This window comes from Leptodactylus fuscus, chromosome 2, assembly GCF_031893055.1.
Source record: "Leptodactylus fuscus isolate aLepFus1 chromosome 2, aLepFus1.hap2, whole genome shotgun sequence".
NCBI classification, from domain to species: Eukaryota; Metazoa; Chordata; class Amphibia; order Anura; family Leptodactylidae; genus Leptodactylus; species Leptodactylus fuscus.
In genome coordinates, this window is record NC_134266.1 from 93,387,787 (window position 1) to 93,411,595 (window position 23,809).

General features: G+C 42.3%; 1 protein-coding gene across 4 annotated transcripts in view; it reads left to right on the forward strand.

The window, feature by feature from the left end:
- The window catches only part of LOC142194820 (speedy protein 1-A-like), an 80,263-nt gene extending 68,621 nt beyond the window's left edge, over window positions 1-11,642 (forward strand). For 3 of the 4 annotated variants that reach the window (XM_075264196.1, XM_075264194.1, XM_075264195.1), the window contains 6 exons: window positions 5,800-5,858; window positions 6,842-6,930; window positions 9,085-9,167; window positions 9,684-9,852; window positions 9,937-10,180; window positions 11,345-11,642. In XM_075264196.1, coding sequence (XP_075120297.1) covers window positions 5,846-5,858; window positions 6,842-6,930; window positions 9,085-9,167; window positions 9,684-9,852; window positions 9,937-10,180; window positions 11,345-11,427 — 681 coding nt within the window. In that variant the 5' untranslated portion in view covers window positions 5,800-5,845 and the 3' untranslated portion in view covers window positions 11,428-11,642. The remainder of the gene's footprint in view (window positions 1-5,799; window positions 5,859-6,841; window positions 6,931-9,084; window positions 9,168-9,683; window positions 9,853-9,936; window positions 10,181-11,344) is intronic. The other variant, XM_075264197.1, reaches the window with a different exon arrangement.
- Window positions 11,643-23,809: the final 12,167 nt, after the last annotated feature.

Sequence of the window (23,809 nt, forward strand, 5' to 3'; positions counted from 1 at the left end):
ATTTTGTAGGCCAGATTTTGATAAAATAGTTTGCAGGCACCATGTCCCATTTGCAGAGCTCCCAAGGTGCCAAAATAGTGGAAACCCCCAAAATGTGACCCCATTTTGGAAACTAGACCCTTCAAGGAATTTATCAAGGGGTATAGTGAGCTCTTTGACCCTACAGGTGTCTCACAGATTTTTTTACCATTGAGACGTGAAAATGAAAAATTACTTTTTTCGTAATAAAATGTTACTGTAGCCCCAAATTTTTCATCTTTACAAGGGGTTAAAGGAGAAACTGCACCCCATATTTTGTTACACAATTTCTCCCGAACACGACAATACCACATATGTGCTGTTACCCTAATGTACGGGCACACGGTCGCTCTCAGAACAGATGGAGCGCTAATTGGATTTTGTAGGCCAGATTTTGATAAAATAGTTTGCAGGCACCATGTCCCATTTGCAGAGCTCCCAAGGTGCCAAAATAGTGGAAACCCCCAAAATGTGACCCCATTTTGGAAACTAGACCCTTCAAGGAATTTATCAAGGGGTATAGTGAGCTCTTTGACCCTACAGGTGTCTCACAGATTTTTTTACCATTGAGACGTGAAAATGAAAAATTACTTTTTTCGTAATAAAATGTTACTGTAGCCCCAAATTTTTCATCTTTACAAGGGGTTAAAGGAGAAACTGCACCCCATATTTTGTTACACAATTTCTCCCGAACACGACAATACCACATATGTGCTGTTACCCTAATGTACGGGCACACGGTCGCTCTCAGAACAGATGGAGTGCTAATTGGATTTTGTAGGCCAGATTTTGATAAAATAGTTTGCAGGCACCATGTCCCATTTGCAGAGCTCCCAAGGTGCCAAAATAGTGGAAACCCCCAAAATGTGACCCCATTTTGGAAACTAGACCCTTCAAGGAATTTATCAAGGGGTATAGTGAGCACTTTGACCCTACAGGAGTTTCACAGAATTGGCCCAGCAAATTGGAAAATTACATTTTTTGCTATAAAATGTTGCTTTAACCCAAAATTTTGCATTTCCACAAGGGGTTAAAGGAGAAAATGCACCCCACAATTTGTTACGCATTTTCCCCCAACTACAGAAATGCCCCACATGTGGCTGTAAAGTGATGTATGGGTACACTGTAAGGTCCAGAGCAGAAAGAGCGCTGTTGGGATTTTGGCGGGCAAATTTAGCTGGAATATCTTTCAGGCACCATGTTGCATTTGGAGAGCCCTTGAAGTGCCAGAACAGTGGAAACCCCCCCCAAAATGACCCCATTTTGGAAACTAGACCCCTCAAGGAATTTATCAAGGGGTATAGTGAGCACTTTGACCCTACAGGAGTTTCACAGAATTGGCCCAGCAAATTGGAAAATGACATTTTTTGCTATAAAATGTTGTTTTAACCCCAAATTTTGCATTTCCACAAGGGGTTAAAGGAGAAATTGCACCCCACATTTTGTTACCCAATTCATCCCGAACGTAACAATACCCCATATGTGCTGGTAATCTAATGTACGAACGGATGGAGCGCTAATTGGATTTTGTAGGCCAGATTTTGCTAGAATAGTTTGCAGGCATCATGTCCCTTTTGCAGAGCCCCCAAAGTGCCAAAACAGTGGAAACCCCCAAAATATCACCCCATTTTGGAAACTAGACCCTTCAAGGAATTTATCAAGGGGTATATTGAGCACTTTGACCCTACAGTTGTTTCACAGAATTGGCCCAGCAAATGGGAAAATGACATTTTTTGCTATAAAATGTTGCTTTACCCCAAATTTTGCATTTCCAAAAGGGGTTAAAGGAGAAATTGCACCCCACATTTTGTTACCCAATTTCTCCCGAACGTGACAATACCCCATATGTGCTGGTACCCAAATGTACGGGCACACGGTCGCTCTCAGAACGGATGGAGCGCTAATTGGATTTTGTAGGCCAGATTTTGCTAGAATAGTTTGCAGGCATTCAATAAGTGCTTTAGCATCTTCTTAGAGTATCCAGATTTTTTGTGAAATGTTGAAAAAGATGCAAAAAATGTAATTAGTATTTTTGTTCCCCAATGTATTCATCTAGGGGTATAATTTAGGGAATTTAGAGTTTATAACAATAGGAATTTGCAGGTTTATGCAAAAAATGTAATTAGTATTTTTGTTCCCCAATGTATTCATCTAGGGGTATAATTTAGGGAATTTAGAGTTTATAACAATAGGAATTTGCAGGTTTATGCAAAAAATGGGGCTTGGTGGCAACCACAAAATTAGAAGTGGAATATTTTCTGGGGAAGAGCTCTAATAATGAACAACAGTGTGGTATCTCTCAAAACAAGAAATACACAGGCCTGGTTGTGAGGGGCATGAGGGACAAAAGTAACGGGTATCTCTGCGTCGCCCATTTTTGGCGCAGACACGGCATTTTTTTTGCACGTTAGCTCGTGTTGTTGTGGAGGGAATTAGACTGATAAAATGCCTTTCAGTTAGTCGTTTGACATTTTCAGACTGGGGGTTCTCTATGGGGTCCTGAGGGTCAAAAAGGAGGTTGTGAATTATTTTTTCCTGGAAATCCAGATATTTGTCGGTGCCTCCCTTCTTTTTATAAAGTAAAAAGGCATTGTGAATTCCAATTTGTATTAGGTAGATGGCCACTTTTTTGTACCAGGTTTTGGTTTTCCTTTTTATCAAATAGGGCTGTAAGATTTGATCACTTAAATCCACCCCCCCCATGTGTTTGTTATACTCGGACACACTTATTGGCTTATGCTTGTCTGCTGTGGCCCCTCTTTCCCTCACTGCCACTGTTCCTGTGGGGTGTATTGTGCTCAACACATATACATCTCTCCTATCTCTGTATTTCACCGCCAACAGCTCCTCACAAGAATAAGAACAGGACTCCCCCTTTTGTATGCCCTTCCCCACTAGCTGCTGCGGAAAACCAATTCGGTTTTTGCGCATGGTTCCACATGCTCCTGTGCTTGCACAATGCAAGTGTCTAAATAGGGCCACACCTGAATAGAAGTTGTCACAATACAAGTGGTACCCTTTGTGTAGCAGGGGCTGCATTATCTCCACCACTATTTTACTACTGATGGGAAAATTTGGGGGGCATCCTGGGGAATTAATTTTTTTATCTCGTCCCTCATATATTCTGAAGGCAGTGTAGCCAGAACTGCTTTCGCAAAGCTTATATAGCTTTATGCCATATCTTGCCCGTTTGGAAGGGAGATATTGGCGAAAGCTCAGTCTGCCGTGAAAACTAAGGAGGGATTCGTCCACACTGACGTTTTGCTCTGGGGTGTAATGTTGTAAAAAGGAGTGGTTCAAATAATTTATGAGGGGTCTCAGTTTGAATAACCGATCACGGTTTGGATCATTACTTGGGGGGGCCTGTGAATTATCACTGAAGTGAAGGAACCTCATTATTCGCTCATAGCGAAGCCTGGACATGACTGCCGAATATATTGGGGTTGACTGTGCGGGACTTTTTGACCAATATGATCTGATTGAGGGCTTTTTTACAATACCCATATTTAGGGTGAGGCCCCAAAATTTTTTCATTTCCACTAGATCTGTGGGTGTCCAATCTTTGGCATGGGCAGAGGAAGGTTTTTGGGTTATGTACTGGGTGGCATATAAATTCGTTTGAAGGACAATTTCATTGAGGAGGTCGTCGCTTATGAATAAACTAAAATAATTCATGTGGGTAAACTGGGAATCATCCACTGTTATGCCAGGAGATGCAGTAAATGGGTGGACTCTAGGGGCAAAAGATGGAGCAGGTGCCCACTGGAGGGAACGCACATCAATTAGTGGGAAAGTGTCACTGTCTGCTGCCGCACTGCTAGTTCCTGCACCTTCACCATCTGAAGAGTCAATGTCATCAGGGAGAACGTCCCCTGAAGACACATCGGAATTGACACTTATATTGTCATTTTCATTGTCTGCAAATGTTTCAGTGTCAGACGCATCTGATGCATCTGACCAAAGAATGGCGTATGCCTCCTCACTAGTATAAAACCTCCTCGCCATAATCGCTATACAGGGGACAGATATATATATATAGCTATATGGCGGGTATATATATATATATATATATATATATATATATATATATATATATATTTTATACGGTAGATATATATATATGTATTTAGCTAGAGAGCTGATTACTGCGAGCCCTCTTTGACACTTTGGCTGACAATGTCTGTAAAGCGCCACAGAATATGTTAGCGCTATACAGGGGACAGATATATATATATACCTATATGGCGGGTATATATATATATATATCTATATTTTATACGGTAGATATATATATATGTATTTAGCTAGAGAGCTGATTACTGCGAGCCCTCTTTGACACTTTGGCTGACAATGTCTGTAAAGCGCCACAGAATATGTTAGCACTATACAGGGGACAGATATATATATATACCTATATGGCGGGTATATATATATATATATATATATATATATATATTTTATACGGTAGATATATATATATATATATGTATTTAGCTAGAGAGCTGATTACTGCGAGCCCTCTTTGACACTTTGGCTGACAATGTCTGTAAAGCGCCACAGAATATGTTAGCGCTATACAGGGGACAGATATATATATATACCTATATGGCGGGTATATATATATATATATATATATATATATATATATATATATATATCTATATTTTATACGGTAGATATATATATATGTATTTAGCTAGAGAGCTGATTACTGCGAGCCCTCTTTGACACTTTGGCTGACAAGCTGACAATGTCTGTAAAGCGCCACAGAATATGTTAGCGCTATACAGGGGACAGATATATATATATACCTATATGGCGGGTATATATATATATATATATATATATATATATATATATATATATCTATATTTTATACGGTAGATATATATATATGTATTTAGCTAGAGAGCTGATTACTGCGAGCCCTCTGGCACAGTGGCTGTAAAGCGCCGCAGAATATGTTAGCGCTATACAGGGGACAGATATATATATATATATACCTATATGGCGGGTATATATATATAGATATATCTCCCTATCTAGATCTGATATACAGAGATATATATATATATATTTATTTTTTTATATATATATATATATATATATGATCTATGTATAAGGTGATATGGGGTGGGAATTAGGGGTTTTTGGGCAGTGGATGGGGTGATCGATGGGTTTTTGGGCAGTGGAAACAAAGTATAGTGCTTTGTGACAGCTGCTGCTCTAAAATATCGCTTCTTCTTCTCTTCTCCTCACAAAAGAAACTAAGTGTAAGAAGAAGAGGAGAAGGAGGAGACTTAGAAGCAGCCGTCACTACTGTAAATAGAACGGATCGCTGTGACTTGCTGTCACAGCGATCACATGACCGGGGACCAATCAGATCGGTCCCCGGCATGTTCACCAAGTCCCGCGCCGGTAGTGGGGGCGGGACTGTCGCCGGGGGGACGCGCGATCCCCTCTAAAATGGAGTCTAAAGACCGGCCGTATTTTTACAATCGGCCGGTCTTTAGGTACCAGGATCACTGGCCGTAATTTTACGGCCAGCGGTCCTTAACCGGTTAAAGGGAGTCTGTCATCTGAATAATCAATGTTAAGCTACCACAGGACCTTGTAGGTCCCATCCCCCTCACCAAGCTACTACCTCCATATTGGTGAACTGACCGCTGTTGTGGTGTTAGATTTTCCTAAGTTTATGCTTAAACTTCTCTGTAAGGTCTTGTTAAGTCATATTACCAAGTATTTGTGTATAATTTTCTTTTTCTTCACATTTCCTTGGAGGAAGAGAAGATGAAGCAGAAGAGGAAGAGAGAACGTATTGCCCAGTATGAAGAGGAGACGTAAGTGCAATAGTGTATATCACTGTATTACAAAGATCTGTCAATGGTGGCCTGTCCTTAGAATAGGTCATCAATATCAGATCAGTAAGAGTCCACCAACTGACACCACCACCTATCATCTAATTTCCACATAGTGGATGAAGCCATGTTCTACTGGCTCTATGTAGTGGCCTTGTAGTTCTTTGGCAGCACAGCTCCCATTCACTTATAGCAGATACTACACAGTTTAAAAAAAGATGACAAATTGCGAGCTTTGTCTATTTGTCATCTTTTTTTAAGTTAGTCATTAGTAAAGGCATCAACTACTGAGGACTTCTCTCAAAGAAATTTTTCATATCCACTGGCTAACACGGTACAAAGACATTTTTTCTTACACAGTTTAATGAGCCATCTACTTGCAACTCTGTACCCATATCATCTGATACATGTAGAAAGGGGGGCAGTCAGATGTTGGAGCTACTGATTTAATATTAATGACCTAACCTAAGGATAGCACGTCAATATCTAATCTTGGACAGCCACTTTAATACGAGATTTACCCATGAGGAGACCAGGGTGAATGCTGCCCTTTGTTATTAAGTGTCTGCACCTTACACATACTATAATGCAAAAACCAGACTTGTGTACAGATTCACCTATTTTGTCACTTGGGGTTTGTAGGGTTCTAAACTACAGAGCCATATGCACTACTTGTACCTATGAATAGGCCCTTTATACAATGGAAGATTATTCTACTTGATGAATGCAGTGTATTTAAGAGAAAGAAATCTTCTTAATATTGCATCTGATGACACATGGCTCTGTATACAATCTCTCAGATATCATAAGAATGAATAGTAAAAGCCTCTATATGCCATAATATTAATTCATAGCCATGTTGTGGCCCACTATTGTTCCATACATGTCCTTTTTTACCATATTATGCAACTTGGATAAACTGTAATGGGTCATATGGGAATTAATATCTGTTTCTTCTCTCACAGTTCACGGCCTGACCCCGAGGAGGAATCTAAGAAGCAGAAGATGGATGACAGCTTGCAGAGAGAACAGACTGCTTTCTTCAAACTCCTGGGTAAGATACTCCTTCCAGCCCGTGGCGAACCCCAAAAACTTCCAGTTCAGTTGAACCTGAAATTTTTGGAAAATTTGTTGGGGCCACAAGGGGGTTCTATACTGTGTGGAGGGGGCCAATAATGGATATTACACTATGTGAAGGGGCCACTATATAACATTATACTGTGTGGAAGGGCTACTATAGTACATTATACCACGTGGAAGGGCCGCTATGGCACATTATACTATGTGGGTGAGGCAACTATGGGACATTATACCATATGAGGGGGCCACCATGGGACATTATAGTGTGTGGTGAGGTCACTATGGATCATTATTCTGTGTGGTGAGGTCACTATGGATCATTATTCTGTGTGGAGGGGCCACTATGGAACATTATTCTGTGTGGAAGGGCCACTATGGATCATTATTCTGTGTGGAAGGGCCACTATGGATCATTATTCTGTGTGGAGGGGCCACTATGGAACATTATTCTGTGTGGAAGGGCCACTATGGATCATTATTCTGTGTGGAGGGGCCACTATGGATCATTATTCTGTGTGGAGGGGCCACTATGGAACATTATTCTGTGTGGAAGGGCCACTAAGGAACATTATTCTGTGTGGAGGGGCCACTATGGAACATTATTCCGTATGACGGTTTGTTTTCTCAGAAAAACACAGACAGTTTTCCAGTAAAAAATGCATGCATTTTTTGTGCAAAACCGCACCATGTGAACGCAACTTTACAGTGAAGTGAAAGTACTAGTGGCCTAAGACTGTATGCAGCTATAGCTTTGCTTATAATGGGAAAGTACAGGTGCATCCCGGGAAATAGCAGTAAGCACATGCATCCAGAAGCATTTCATGGCAGCACTTCTGTGTTATGGATTGTGGTATATGACTTTAGTATAGGGGTCGTCAGCCTTACAATTATTGTGCGGCACCCAAAGTACCTCATCTTTGTATTTGTAATCTAAAACGACACACCATACAAAAAAAAAACTGCCAACCCCTGGTCTAAAGAGACTATTGGATAATGGGATGGCCGCAGGCTACTATTATAAGTCTAGGAAGGACTGAACCATGACCTTTCCCACCCTGATAATTTCAGGCTTCTGCTACCTGTTATATCTGGCTGGTTATGAAAAACTGCTTGGACCCCCATGTCATTTATATTAATTATTAATTCAATTAAATATTTGTTTATTTTTTAAACAATGACATGGGGTAGGTATTCTTTAGTAGCCTTGTACTGTCGGGGAGATGGGGGGTGGACGTTCCTCACTGACCAGCTATGATGATAGGCTGTAAGGCCCAACTTTCTGACAGTAAAGAGATATTGGTACCAAAACTCATGACTAATATCTAATATCTCCAGTACCTGGCACATACCGAGAAGGCCAACAGTGTACTGAATTCAGCTGTCGGCTTTTTAGCGGTATGTACTACCGAACATCTCTGAGGACATGAAAGGTTCTCTTTAGAAAATCTTATTTTGCACATGTGAGTATTTCCGAGGATTATATTGAGGTTGTTCTTTTTTATACAATTTCTCTTATTGACATATTGTAATAAATATCATTTGAAGCAAAATCCCCTGCTGTTCTTCAGGAAAGTTACTGTTCACCCTGCAGAACTGCTGTGGAGTTTATTATGTTTATTTATTAAGTTTATTATTATTACAATGTGTTATATTATGGAGATTAAGTACACTTATATACAGAATATAGTATAGTATATAGAATACAATGTATCAGTAAAAGTATACACAATGATAAAGCAGTTTGTTCCTTTGTTGTAGATATAAAGGTGTTCTGAACATATCAGAAGATATTGATGAAATACATTAACCTATTATCTTATTTTTGTTACTTTGATAGACGACGAGGACATCAAGTTATTTCTAGACAGGGACAGATGTCTTAAGATCTCGGACAAGGTATTATTATATAGAGGGAAAGAATAGAAAATATTCCTGAGCTCTGCAAACTATGACCTGATGTCAGTAGTAGATGCTATACAAAGAAATATAACCCTAATCTATGCGGCAGTCAGGTTGTAACTAGATATCAGTAAATACAAGAATATACTGAGCTCATATATCTGTACTGCATACTATTATGTATTAGGAAATCTATGACAAACTTCTAACTCTCCTTTTATCCCATTAGTATCTCCTGGCGATGGTCCTGATCTACTTCAGAAGAGCCAAGCTACGTGTAGAGGAATATCGCCAGTATTTCTTTCCTTCTCTGTATGTTTCTATTATTATTAGCCCAATCTATACCTATGGTATGTGTTTCAGAGAAGACAGTCGGCAAATTCCCTTTATAGGCTTATAACAGCCATTAATTGTACAACCATAGATCGGCGTGCTGTTAATGTAGTGCACCACAGCACTGTATGCTAATAACATAGCATGCCATTCATACACTACTACATAACAGCAGTATATTAGCAATAACATCCTGACTCCAGAACATGTCACCACACCCTATCTCTGGCCAGTGACTGGCTGCAGTGGTCACATCTTCCTGTGTTAGGACATCATTGCTGCAGCACAGTGGGGTCCCTAGCAGCATTGCAACTGGAGCAGGAGGGGATCGATAAGTACATCTTGTGTTATTTGTTACAAAACGGAGTTGTTTTTTAAATTATTTTAATTGCCTGGGAACCCCTTTAACATTAGTGCTATCACCACCTTCTTCTCCTCATTATCTTCTTTTCACATGTTCTATCGTTTTTTTGCCCTACTTTTTATTTCTTCCAGGTTTTTAGCCAACCAGTTTGAAGAGGATCTGGAATTTCGAGAGGAGATCTACGCCTGGACCCCTGGACGGACATTGGAGATGAAGAGGATCCAGCTGCTTCACCTTCGTGACCTAATGCTCATCAAGATGGACTTCAGAGCTTGGGTAGAAAAGGAAACCTGCGATCTGGTGTGTAGCATAAAACAGAAAGATGTAAACTTTGAACTAAAGCTTGTGATGATTATAATAATTCTATATTATGTTAAATTCTAGATCATGGCACAAGACCCCGACCACTGGGCATGGAAGAGACAGAGAGAAGACCATCACAGCCTGGCTATACGCTGGTTCAGGAGGGATTTTAGCGAATTCAGCATAAGAGGCCCATGGACCACCCTTCCAACCTGCTCTCTTTGTAACCCCATTCTAGACTCGAGCAAGGAAGAAGAGGCAGAAGACACTCATCATCAGAGAGACGCAGAGGAGGAACCTGGAACATCAGCTATAATCATCTCAGGTAAGTGTATCCATTGTGTGAAAGAGAACTTCAAGTAAGGGGCCATTCACGTGACGTTTTTGTTGTCCGTTAAGCAGATCTGTTCAACAAATATGATTTTTAAATAGTAAAAATGGATAGAAATACAAATATTCATCTGTTTTTACATTAAAAAACATATCAGTTTGATTGAACAGAGCCATGAATACTGGTGTGTAGTCATGGACAAATCTCAAAAGATTTCTTTTGACAAATATTTGTGAGGGTCACCCCTCCCCCACATGGTTTCCAAAAGTGCTATTATTATACTCTTGGGTCACCTCAGACCCCAAAATATAATAAGACCAAGGGGGTGAATGAAAATAACAAACAGTCCATTTGCATCTTATTCTTATCATCCGATCACTGGATGACATTACGTGCCCCTGGGTCCCAGATGAGACTTGTGTTTTGGCCTCAGTGGTGACATGGGTCATTCTGACATCACACACCATGTGACCGATGAGGGCCAATCACAGGCCTCAGTGGTGACCTGGAGGTGCATAATATCATTCAGGGACCAAAAGACACCAAAAAAGATGCCAGGAGGCTGCTGGAGAAGTGAGAAATAGCTGATTGTTATTTTCATTCACCTCCCCTGGGCCTCCACATATTATACTCTAGGGTCTGAGAAGTCCGCACAGTATATATTTCTATCCATTGTTCGTTTGGAAGGATGATGAAAAGTGAGGTATGCCGCACTTCTCTGTCCATTAAATGCAACAGAATATGACGTACTGGAGCTATAATTGAGTCAGTAGTATACACTTTCGACATTTGTTTTACAAACAGAAGTCTATGGGGATGTTGAACAACACATTTTTACTTTTTTTGGATTCAAAAGTGTCTGCACAACTGAAAGAAAAAAATGTGATGTAACTGTATCCTAACATACAAATCTTAGAAGCCAAACCCTAACAGTTGAATGAGGTTCTGTGGCAATGTTGCAGAGACCCCTACCCCTTTATTCTTCATACTGGAGGGTGGGAACCACATCTATGGAATTGTTATGGCATATTGTAGGACCTGAAATACCTTTTCAATAAGAAGTTGATGTAGAAGAGCTTGGTAACATTGCTCTGCTTCTATTCTATAATAAATGTGTTACTAAAGTTTTCCTTCTATCATTTCTACTTAAATGTACAGCAACCAGACCAAGAAGAAGAAGAAGAAGAACTAAGAAGACACGATGGACACGTCCAAAGAGAAGAACAACACGGGATGGATGAAGACCTAAACCAAGGAGAGAAGTATCCTCCATGGTCACACAGACATACACGTTACATCACTATACACAGTCACTGCACATACACACAATCATCACACACATGCATACACATATACACTGATACATGCTCTAGCGGTCGCCTCCCTTAGTATGCCCAGAGGAGGGGCAATACAGTGGCCATGGTTTCCCTGCAGGTTTCCTCCACTGGGGGTTTTTCCTGCCCTGAGTGTTGCTGTACGCTCTTCGTGAGTGATGGGAGGTAACCAGCACATATAAAAATAGATAGAATAAAATACATAGAATAAACTTCACATTAACTTTCTTTATTGTGTCTGCATTATTTATTCTATTTTTGTTTGTGAAAAATGTGTGTGTGAAAATATTTTAAAATTAAACCCAGAATGTAGATGATGCGAGTGAGGGTTGTGTAACGGGAGTCCCATTTTATTCGTTAGGTTCTTTCTGACTCCCAAATAAAGTTAATAGAGCAGTTACAGTCAGCCACAACTTTTCATATCTACAATACAACTAAACTGCACTGTATGGCAGATTTCTATCTATAGGGTATTCAGGGGTAGCAGTGATACTAAATTGATAGGCTAAAGTGATTAGCGTATATTATAAATAGCACATGATAGTTGGGCGCAGTTACAAATGTCACTCTGCTTTATGTTTTGTTTACTTCAGTACATTTATCACTATATGGCTTCTTCCTTCTATAATAGTGTGATATCTTAGGCCTGGTCCATATGTACTGTATATGTGGAATTGGTACCTTGTGGCAATATACAGTACATATATAGTAATACATGTGGATGGGGCTTTCAAAATGCCATCAACACGTAGAAGGGAAAATAATCAGCACTGATCAGCATTTTACACATTTTCTATAGAGCTTCTATAGTCTACACCAGTGGTAAACCTAGCCTTTCTGCTGCCTGAGGCGGACGATCAAAAGACCCCCCCCCCCGTCCCCCCCAGGACTGAATACCGGGGGGGGGGGGCGGGGGTTTCATCTTTTGATCATCCACCTCAGGCAGTGGGGGAGGGGGGAGTGCATGTGGTAGCATTACAGTAAATACAATGCAGTAATATTTGGTGCAGTAATACTCACAGGAGATGTCTTCCCACATTTCCCGTCTCTTCCCTTTGGACCGCCATGACCACTTCTTCGAGCTGTGACTTGACTCTGAATTCCATCCACTTTTCCCTGCCTGTAAAATGCCAAGATTTTTCCCGTGGGGCCCCGGCCTTAAAGAGGTTGTTTAGGAACTACAGGTTTCAGTAAGGAGGTCGGGGAAGGTGAAAAATAAAACCCACACTCACCTATCCCTGGTCCTTGCACCCCTGTCTGGTCCAATGGCGCCCGAGGGCTTGTTCCAGCGGCAGTCCTCGACACACGTAACCAATGAGGCCAATCAGGGGCCACAGCAGCCTAAAGAAAGGAACTGGGATGTCTCACATAAGTCACGTGTCCTTTCCTTTGACTGCTGATCGGCCTCAGCAGTCATGTGTAGCAAGGACTTCTGCCAGACAAAGACCCCGCCGCTGGACCAGACAGCCATGGGAGACATTGGGAAAAGGTGAGTACGGGTTTTTTCTTTCTTATTTTGCACCTTCCCTGACCTTCTTGCAGAAAACTGTAATTCCTGGCTAACCCCTTTAACATCTCAATATACAAAGGCCTGGGTCACATCTGCATTTGGGCCATTCTGTTCCCCTATCTGCATGAAAAATGTGGAGAGAAAATCCTGCAAGCAACACTTTTCTCTCCTCATTTTTTGTGTGGAAACCACACAGACCCCATTATATTCTATAGGGTCCGCGGGTTTCCTGAAGGTTACCACTTTTTAATGGGTATAGGTTTTCGTTTGGGGGGGTCCTCAAGCAGACTCCACGAATGGAAACCTGAATGCAGATGTGAACTGGGCCTAAACATCACATTATAAAATAGTATGTATAATGGTAGACATGTATGGAAACAAACACAGACAGACAGTGTCGGACTGGGGTGTCTAGGGCCCACCAGTGGAATTATTTCTAGGGGCCCACCATCAGGATCCCTGCAAACCAGCGATACCAAGACAGGGCTGAAGGTAATAACATATCAGGAGCCATGCTGCTCACCCGCCATACGATGTGCAACAATGCACTACCTAAACCTATTGCTACACACTGTATGGAAAGTGAACAGCGCGGCTCCTAGAAATGTTACCATTACCTATAGCCGTGCTGTCCTGGAACAGCTGATCTGCAGAGGTCCTGGCTGTTCTGTCATCACAGATGTAATATTGATGGTCTATCCCAAGGACAGACCATCAATATTACAAAGATAGATAAACCCATTAAAATTTTTTCCAGGAATTAGAGCGACCCATGTGCTGGGAGGGAGGTGTAAAATAAAAAAATAAATAAAAAGCGCCTTCACCTGTTCCTGTTTCTCCGATGTCCGCTGCCAGTGTCCATTCAGTCTCGCGCCGGTGCCTCCATGCTGGGAGTCCTGCACCTCATGGGACCACTGAAACCAATTAGATACAGGATTTCCAGAAATGAGGCCATGAGACCTAACAGACACATGCAGGGGACAACGGAGTGCTGGGGACAAAAGCTCAATGAAAAACACTGTGGGAAAAAATATATTGAGATTCACTGCAATTTTTTTCCTACAATGTTTTTTTAGCTGCATCTCGCTGTTGCGCCTAATCCTTAAAGAAGACCTTTCACCATCTGGGGCACATGAGGTTCAATACACCGCTAGAAAGCCAACAGTGCGATGAATTCAGCGCACTATTGGCTTTCACGTTCTGTGCCGTTACCGTAGATCTTCATCGTCAGGAACGCCCTTCCTCACGGTAGCGTCTTTAGCACTGTACTGTGAGAGGGGTCGTTGCTTATCAGCCAGCGATGACGCTGAGCGCCTATAGCACTCTCACAGTACAGCGCTATAGACGCTGCTGTGAGGAAGGGCATTCCGGAATGACTGTCAGAAACGCCTTTCTGACAGTGAAGAGCTACGGTACCGGCACCGATAGCTCTTCATGGGGGCACAGAATGGGAAAGCTGAAAGTGCGCTCAATTCATTGCACTGTCAGCTCTCTAGCAGTGTATTAAACCGCATGTGTCCCAGGAGGTGAAAGCTCCTCTTTAACATCTCAATATACTGTACATCACACTATAAGGATAAGGCCTAACACAGCGTCCCGCAGCAAAAAAGCGCTGCGGGAAAACCCCCGGCGCCGACACATCAGTTTTTCCTGCAGCGCTTTTTACAGAAACTCCACAGAGGATTTAAAGTATTTAATTTGAAGATCCACTCCATCTCTTTTCTTTTGAGTATCTTTTCTCTATCACCTCCTCTCCTGAGAGGGAGGACACAATCAATGATCCTAAATCTATGTTGAGATTCAGAATGTTTAAGATCTGAGAAATGTTTGGAAACTGGCAGGTCTTGTTCTCGTTTCCGAATAGTATATCGGTGTTGATTCAATCTTGTCTTTGCATCAAGAGCCGTTTCGCCTATATATACCAGCCGACATGGGCAGGAAAGCATATATATGACATGGTCTGAATCATAAGACCATGAATAACCATGTATGAATAAACGCCCATGATACTAGTGAAAGCAAGTGGATGTTCCTCCTCCTCATATTTATAAATATTTTCATATAGTGTGATTTTTTTTATATATATGTGTCACTTATATTGATCTGAAAAATGTTACTAGATCATCGTATATTTATAGCACTTGTTACACTGTATCTTTCACTCCACCTAAGTGTGTTGTGATACATTGTTTCCACATGCTGAGTAATTCATTGTAATTATGCACCATATGATGTGGTTGTTATTTAAACTGGTGGTTTTCCTCACTTTTTTGATTGAAAAAGGTTCGGATAAGAACTGAAACGTCGCTGCTTGGAATAAACCCACACTTTTTCTAAATGTTGGAGCGCTGCCATTTTTTCCACTTCATAGATAGATAGATATGATTGATAGATAGATAGATAGATAGATAGATAGATAGATAGGAGATAGAGCAATAGATAGATAGATAGATAGATAGATAGATAGATAGATAGATAGATAGATAGATAGGAGATAGATAGATAGAGATAGATATGAGATAAATAGATGTACATTTGTATTGCCATCTATGGGACTTGTAATCAAATGATTGCAGGTTCAAGTACCCTAGGGGGGGAAGGGGGGCTAATAAGTTAGTGGAAAAAAAAAAGTTTTAAAATAAATAAAAGTTGTAAATCACTCCTTTCCCTAGAATACATATAAGGGTGGGTTCACATCAGCACCCGATCTCTGTTATGCAGGTTTACGTTTTCTGTCTGCAGAAGTCAGAAACCAACATTCAGTGTCCGCCGCTGAGTGCCCATAAGCGTCTTCTGCTCTACGCGGTGAAACCGTTTTCGTTGTTTTTTTTTACCCGACACAAAGTTTTGCATGTCCGACTTTGTGTCTGGTTAAAAAAAAATGGTTTCGCTGCGGAGAGTAGAAGAGGCACATGAATGGGTTTGAAAGCTGCTTGCCGGTTTCCGTCTCCTGCCGAGTTTCTCGGGCAGGAAACGGAAACCTGTAAAACGGAGATTGGGCGCTGGCGTGAACCGGCCCTCAAAGTAGAAAATTACTGTGAAACACATACACAATAGGTATCCCTGTGTCTGAAAGTGCCCGGTCTACTGAATATAGCGTATCTGCAGTGCTCCTATTCTGTCGGGAAGGGGTTAATAGGAGCACTGCAGATATGCTATATTCAGCCTGTTTTGGTTGTCTGTCTGCCCCTTCCCTGAGTTTGAGGACTGGGTTTTTTTCCCCACACTTGGAACTTAGTCTGGCTGAATATAGCGTATAGTGTATAGCGTAAAATATTTGGGTCTCTGTGGTACCTGCTGTTTTACTGTGGCTACATGATTTGCTCCACAAGGGGGCCCACTGAGGCTCTGTCGCCCAAGGGCCCATAAAAACCTGGAGCCGGCCCTGCCCGGACCTAACAAAACACAGGTTGGGTCGGTCGGTTAGAAGCGCGAGGCCCTTAAAGGGGTATTCCCATGTCCCTTACTCACCAGTCCTCGCTGCTGTAAACTCTTCTTTCTTCCTGGTTTTCTTGCGTCAATTGGTGGGCGGGGTTTCATATGCAAAGCCAGCGGCAAGATGACATCGCTTTTATGCCACTGGCCTTGCGTGCGCGCTCCCGATGCACATGCATGCACATTAGAAACTACTATAATAGTACACAAATAAGGTCAGTTTTATAAGGTGGTCAAACACAGCTAACAATTTTTTTAAAAAAAGCCTCAAAAACGCAATTTTAGGGCAAATTTTTTCAAAAAATCCTGGGGGGTATTCCAGACCTAGACCTCCCGGTAAGTAGGGCCCCGCCAAAGTCAATTGCCCAGGGCCCTGCAAAGCCTGGATCCACCACTGGATAGATAGATATTAGATAGATAGATAGATAGATAGATAGATAGATAGATAGATAGATAGACAGACCTTGATATGCTGTATATACCTACACATATACCCATTTATTCACACACATACATTCATATACAACATAGACACACACACCTATCTACACACATACAGGACTCATACAGTATATAAAACAAACACATACAGTATACACATCTATACATATTTTACCCAAGAATATATACTTACCATTGGGTGAATTGCTGGGTGCACAGGACATGGGAGAAAACTCATCTGCAGCTCTGTCTGGCAGTGAAGAAAGCAGCGACGTCTCCTCTCACACTCCGATGCTAGGATGAGGGGGAGGGGTGGCACAGGAAGCTGCTGTGTGCCGGGGAAATTTTACAAGCAGCGATCAGCAGCCCCTGCATCTGCCAGTGATTTATCTGCTGCCGATGAGTCCTGAGTATCACAGCACCAGAACTGACCACATGCTGCAGCGTGATCCGAACACTTGCTTTTCTTGAATGGACTGGCTTCTTTACCAAGTGCGTGCCCTGGTTCCAAGAGGCAGCGGCTCAACACCGCAGTCCCATCCAAGGAAAGCAAGTATCCGGATCACACTGTGGCATGTGGCCAGTTCTGGTGCTGTGATACTCATGGCGATGTTTGCATCTATCTGGTACCGGAGCCTCAGAAGGAGGAGAATACGGTGGATCCGTCTGTGAGTGCAGAGACCGGTCAGTAGAACCGCAGAGGTCTAAACCAGCCCAGGAGAGGGCTGCCCGGATGATCAGTTTGTTTTCAGAGCAGCCCTCTCCTGCGCTAGTTTAGAAAAAAATAAAAAAATCTAATTGGCCCAGCTGCAGCCCCCCTTCAAAATGCCGCCTGAGGCCTTCGCCTCACCTCGCCTCATTAGAGGTGTCGGCCCTGGTCTACACCACAGGTGTCACTTATTGTGGCTTGGCTATTATTCTCAGAGTATGCTTTAGGTTTCGTTGAAAACCATGCATTAAAGGGGTTATCCAGGTTCCAAAAATCCACAGGAGTGCAAAATACTCACTGTTCCCTTGCTCAGCTTATGTTTGGCTTTATTTTACTTGCTGCTCCTTGTATCTCTGTTATTTATAATAGTTCCTAGCACCTCCTCAGATAAATAAGTTCACAAAGAAGTCTCCCATTCCAATTTCCTGGTTAGGGAGATACTAATTGGTTAGGGTCACTATCTTGTATAATTTAGAACAGACTTGGGCATTGTATGGCCCACGGGCCACATCCAGCCCTTTAACTGCCTCTGACCGACCCACATATAGTGCAGGATAAAGGTAGATGATGAAAGGCAATTCAGCTAAAGGACCTTTGATGACGTCATCAAAGGTCCTTTAGCTCACTAGGATGTACCCTTTAGTGCCCGGAGCTATTCTTGATTGTACAGGACAGTGTGGTAGGTGTTACACAGAAAGAGCAAGCTGCCAGGAATGGAGACTGATGGAAGATAAGGACGAGAGAAGAGAGTATGTGTGAGCAAGAGCATGGAACTGGGGGCAGATGTAGGGAGCAATTAAACTGAAGGCAGATGAAGGGGAGACATTAAACTGGGGGGCAGATGGAGGTTGACATTAAACTGGGAAGGCCCCTATGCAATGCTATGGAGGTACATTCTGAGAAGATGGGGCTTTGGACCACATTTTACTATTCCCATAGCTAGAGGGACCAGGCATGGATGCCTACTGTTCTCTGCTTTACTAATGTTGGTAATGGAGCCACTTGTAGCAGCCATAATGTTAAAGGTTTTATAGTGGGAGGAACAAACATAAATGTGCTCTGTTTGCTGACAATTTATTGTTGAGGTTCCCTTTAACTTTGTTTTCCAACTTGTTCTATCTGATATCAAAGCTCTCCAATATCTGTCTTAGAGCTCAATGCTGTATAATCTAAAGCTCTTACTGTAACATCTCTGCCTGTTCGGGCCTCTGTGCCACCCTCTGCTTGCATGCTGCGGCGCAGGAGGCGTGTGCAGTTTGATAATCTGCTTAAAGTTTTTAGTTGCACTGTGTGAACACAGCTCTAGTCCTTAATTGGATTTGCACCACACCCGTCTTCTGCCAAGGTTGCCTCTGTTCATTTAGTGTTTGATTTTGTCTTGCCTGTGATTGACAGCTTTCCTTCCTATCAGGTTCAGGGCGGGTTGTTCCTCCCCTATTTAGTCTTGGCTCACAGTCACACTGGTGCCGGTTATTGCCCTTGCTTTCTGGTATCTCTTGCTGTTATTTACTTGAATGCTAGTCCTTGACCTCTGGCTTTCCTACTGACTATTCTCTTGACTCCGATTTGGCACTGCATCGCTCTCTTGTTACTGAACCCTGGCTACCTGACCTCCCTTTGTTGTTGTACGTCTTGTCTGCGTTTTGTGTTTCACGTATTCAGGGAGGGATTGTCGTCGTGGTTGTCGCCTATTACCTAGGATAGGGTCTGGCAATAGGAAGGGCAAGCGGGGGGCTTCAGTTTAGGGCTCACTGTCCCTTGTGCCCCTCCCTCCAGGGTTCACCAGCAGCTTCTGGGGAATTATCATCTGGCTATTCCCTAACACTTACTCAACCTACAGAGGTGCTCAAACTCTTGAAACTGAACGTTGACTTTTAGTGGAATCAGTCGAGATTACTCTATTTGGGCATCTATATGACCCTATCGGTGACCACCCTTTATGAGGCTTTTCTGTCATTTCTCTCCTCAGTTTTATGACAACCCATGCCATTGGGATACCTTGACGGTGTCTTGGTTGGGTAGGATTGCATTGGTTAACATGAATATATCGCTTGATCTACTATGTGCTTTTTGATCACTCCCTACTCACATCCCTATATTGACACTGATGTACCCCAGGTGGCTAGATAATAGCAAGTGGCTAGATTGGTACAGCTAGTGCCGGTTCATATGAAATGTGATGCTCTGCAGTTGGATGGCACTTGAACTCACAGATTGGTCGAAAATGGTGGAAGCAACTGTGAAAATATCAATCAAGACAGTTCCAGATTAGCCGTTGTTCCTTTTAAATCCACTGTCACCAAAGCACTTCCCGCACAGTAACCCTCCAGTAGAAATGGCAGCATTGTGCCAGAGAGAAGTATCAGGAGCGGAGAGAAAGCAGTTGATTCCTTGTAGGTGTAATGCCATACACATTAGAAGACCAGCCAAACTCTCCAAAAGGTGTTTCATTAATCTTATGCGCTGGACTAATTGTATGGGAAGCTTAAAGGGGTTGGCCAGTTTATAACTAACAGTCTGTAATGTGTAGCCCAAAGATAAATAATAAACTTTCTCATAGACATTCATTTTCAATTCTACACCTGTCCCTTTATTTTTGAAGCCACGCCCCCCCCCCCCCCCACTTCCCTGGCTCTGACGGCTCTCTGACACTCCTTCTCTGACCACTGAGCTCGTGACATGGAGGGGCATGTGACACAGCTTGACCATGTCACGTGTCTGTGCCTGCTCTGCTCTTCTGCCTGGTCTTTCACTACTCAGCAAGGACATTATGATGTCACAGTCACATGACTCTCTAGTCTTGTTACTGGGTAGGCGTGTCTGTGATTGCAAGAAGGTCCTTGAACATGTACTCATGTACTGTATAAAAGTTGTATCCCATTGCAGTGGAGGAACATGCAGAGATGTGAGGTGCCTGGTGTACTGTGGGGATGTGAAAGATGTGGGGTTTATTGTGTAGTGTGGGTGAGATGTAGGGTGCATGATGTGGAGGGGAGGACAAATCTGGGGGAGAGATCTGGGCTGCATTGTGTAGTGGGTCAGATCTCAGGTGCATGGTGTACTATGGGGTAAGAGTTGTAAGGTGCATGTTGTAGTGTGGAGGTGGAGAGATGTGGGGTGCATTGTCTAATGGGGAGAGATATGGGGTGTACTAGGTTTCCATGAGAGGCAAACATTGGGCTTCGGCCATAAAAGACACATGGGGAGCTGTGTGAAACTTGTTTGGAGTGTTCTGAGCTGTGGAGTGCTTATTAACACTATGGGGGTGCACCAGAGAGATGTAGAATGCTTGTCTGGGGGTGCACAGGAAATATATGGCTATTGGTGAAATAACTGCCAGCAGTGCGGGGGTAGACTTACAGGGGCTATCTGCGACAAGTTATCCCCTCCCCTGTGGGTATCTTGCAAGGGGGGTCATAAGAATTTGAACTTTTCTCTGGAATTTGGACTGGTGTGGACCTGACTGTGTGTATATATATATATATATATATATATATATATATATATATATATATATATATATATATATATATATATATATACACAGTCACTGGTGAGGACCCGGTCCTCCTGGAGTAGGAGATTTAGCCATTTCACTGTGAGGTCCTGACCAGTAATGGGAAATAGATCACACTGAGGCGGCTAATACTATAAGTGATAAGGACCAGATCCTCAATCCTCACTGAGTACAGTATTTAGTCACAACCCTATTGTAATCAATGGTGTCCAGTGGCATTTTATTGATTAGTCCATTTGAATTTAACGCTAAAGAAGGTGTTTTGGGGCTCCTTTCATATTGGATGAATCATAGTGGCCCTCAGCGGCTATTAGTTGTGCAGGACCCCTAGGATTCAGCCCAGTGTTGTGACAGTGACAGCCATTGTGAGCGCATTCTGCTAGCCGGAGGTGCTGAGGTGAATGAAGCTGTGTGATCACATCAAATGTGTGGGCAGCGCTGTGATGTGCCTCAGCCTGGAATGTAGGTCAGGAGTTTTACTTTCAGTTTATTGATGTCCCGCCCACACAGGCCGGCTGAGCTCACACTGCAATATCTCATTTTAATGGGGAACAGGTAAGATAAATTTCATTTTTACCGCACATTTGTCCTATAACCATCTTTCTGAGCTGCCTGGGGCACTGTGGTTTTTTCAGCTTAAGGGTGGCCAACCCCTTTAACACATTGGAGGAGATTTATGAATCCCTCTATGCCATTTTTCTGATATTGTGGTGCACAACTCCCGTTAATCAGCACCCGCTAGCCAAACTATGCAAATGTAGGTGGATCTGGTCAGGGTGGACTTTTCTGGCATGAACTGGAGCCTCTTCATAAATCAGTTGTTCCCTGCGCCATACAGTGAACACTGGCCAAATCGTTGTTTTTATCCTTTAAATCGCCCAAGAAAAATGCTGACTGCAGTGCATCCTGTAGCAGTTTATTCTGCTGCAGAAATTTGGGTTAAATCTGCTACAATTGTATGACATGGGTCTAGATGTTCTTCAATAATACAAATGCTGTAAGAAACATTAAAAATACGAATGCCATCTGCTGGTCATCTGTATGTATTGTTATGCACCTAAAATGTGAAAAAAATGAAAAGGTAAAAAATAATGCCAGAATTGTTTTTCTTTTTTAAATAAAATTCAGTCAATAAGTTATAAGCATTTCAAAATGGTGTAATTACAAAATACATTTCATACTGCAAAAACAAGCCCTCTAAACCCTCTATGGCTTTATCGCCAGAACAATAAAACGAAAAGTTGTGAAATATGAAGACAAAACCCCAAAAATCACCAAATCATTAAAACAAACCTGACTGCGGCAGTAAGGCTATACCATCCTGATTTATCCAGAGCAGAGAATGTGAATTTGGTCACCATCATGCTTTATAATTCTTTTCAGACACAATGCCACCTTTAACTTTGACTTTGAGCAACGGTTTCCCCCTTGCTCTGTTGCTTTGAACCTGACACTTCAGGATGTGGAAGCTGAGGATTTTTTCTTCAGACTATTTTATGACCTTGGAGAGTTCTGTTCCCTGGCAACAGGATCACAGTCATTAGGGCCATTGGATTGTGAGGACAATTGAACAATTTAACTTTAGCCCCTTTGTTAGGGCTTGAACTGGACTTCATTGTCCCAGGCTGCTGCTCTTCCAACTGAACTATTCAGCTTCCTGGGCAACTCCTGTGCTGATATGAAGCCTAGTTCCGGATGCCTCTAGTTTCATTTCCCGCTTCTCTGGTGTGCTCCACCCTGTTCTTTGGTTGAACATCCTATTTAAACCTTGCCCTTCCTGCCTTGTGAGATTATTGAGCTCTCAGCCTGTAATCTAGATAGTCTCTCCTGCTGTTAATACTAATCTTGTACATCGACAATTGGCTTCCTCATGACTACGGTATTTGCCTTCACCTCTAATACTGACGCTCATCTTGTGCATTGACTACTGACTTCCTCCTGACTACGGTATTTGCTTTCTCCTATAATAGTAACGCTCATCTTGTGCATCGACCATTGGCTTCCTCCTGACTATGTTACCAGCCTTGCAGTTACCCCAAGTAGTAGCAAATTAAAACTCCGAATCAGACTAGGACTGTTACACCCTTCCCCATATTCACTGTAATAGTATGGTGGATGTCAGGTACTTAAATATGGCACCACAATTGGCGCTGGGTCTCTGCAGTATTAAGGCCTCTGGCAACTCAGTGAAAGGTGAATGAGGCCTCATTTTGGGTAGGATCGCTGGAGCCTGGAATGAGATCTGGAGCTGATGTTGCTTTGCCATGACAGCTGTGAGACTGTTGAAGGCTCCCAGGCTTGTCTTATATTCACTTGTATTACAGGCTGCTTCATGCAACCTGTCATATAAATTACAGTGTTTTGCAATGCATGAGCATTTCAGTGCATTGCATTAGGGATTAGACCCCTAGGGTTCAAGACTCTTAAGGGGTCTAATAAATAAAGTATAAAACAAATGTAAAAAAAAAAAGGCTTAAAAAATCAACTAATTTTCCTCTTTCCCTAGAATACATATAAAACTAAAAACTTACTGTGAGGCACATACACATTAGATATCCCTGTGTCTGAAAAAGCCTGGTCTACAAACTAACTCCCAAAAATATTTTTTCTGTACGATGAACACTATAGCAAAGAAAAAAAAAAGTCCCAAACTACCATTTTTTCGCTGTTTCACCTC